At 64.6% G+C, this 786-nt stretch overlaps 1 protein-coding gene across 1 annotated transcript in view; it reads right to left on the bottom strand.

Moving 5' to 3' along the window:
* Tsnax (translin associated factor X) overlaps nt 1-736 on the bottom strand; it is a 42841-nt gene extending 42105 nt beyond the window's left edge. Inside the window, 2 exon segments of the mRNA XM_012516821.2 lie at nt 1-105; nt 542-736. Of these exon segments, the coding sequence (XP_012372275.1) occupies nt 1-105; nt 542-557 (121 nt within the window). The 5' untranslated portion in view covers nt 558-736.
* Between the last annotated feature and the right edge of the window lie 50 nt (nt 737-786).

The following is a 786-nucleotide window of genomic DNA, read 5'->3' as shown; positions in this document are numbered from 1 at the left end:
ATTTGAAGGCCAACATCACGGGAGAAGATGAATTAACATCCTTCCCCTCTCTTCTTTGGTTATGCGGGAAGTTGTCATGCTTCCTCTTCCTGAACCCTCCTGATCCTTAAGGAGAAAAGAAGAAAAGCTAGACTGGTATCTTCCACCATCACGGAGTTTGCACAACCAACGCCAGGCAAACCTTGCCTTCCGTGAAAACCACGCACGCACGCACGCACGCACGCACACCCCGGCCCGGCCCGGCCGTGGAGGCCTTCCCCACAGAATGACAGCACACGCGGCCCCGACCTCCCCGACCACCCAGGCGTCTCCCAACGCAGCCGCGACCTAGCACAGGGACAACAGTTACCAAACTGGATGAACCTACAGTTCCGAAATTAAAGAAAAAGCGGGGTGAACCAAAGCCAGTCTGGCGGGCATGCCCTAGAGCCACCCGAGCGCCCACGGAGACGGCGCTCCTCAAGGGTGGGGAGGCCACGCCGCACAAAAGGCTGGAGGGCCCCGTCCGCGCGAACGCCGCCCCGCGCCCCGGCGACGCCACCTTCTTTGCCGCTCATGTCTGGTCGACCTTCGCTGAAACGCTCGGACAACGAGGCGCAGGAGCTGGGGAGCGCGGGGACCAGCCCCCTGACACCAAGCGCTGGAGCAGCAGCTCGCAGACAACGCCACCCCGCGCCGGAAGCGAGCGAGCGAGCGAGCGCGGCGCCGCCGCAGCTGCGCGTACCTCGGGGCGCCGGACCGACCTGGGCTGCGCACACTTCCGGCCCCGCCTCCCGCTCGCGCCCC

Source organism: Octodon degus, unplaced genomic scaffold (genome assembly GCF_000260255.1).
Source record: "Octodon degus isolate 3935 unplaced genomic scaffold, OctDeg1.0 scaffold00127, whole genome shotgun sequence".
Taxonomy (NCBI): Eukaryota; Metazoa; Chordata; class Mammalia; order Rodentia; family Octodontidae; genus Octodon; species Octodon degus.
Note: the sequence above shows the minus strand (reverse complement) of the source record. Positions and strands in the feature narration are given on the sequence as shown.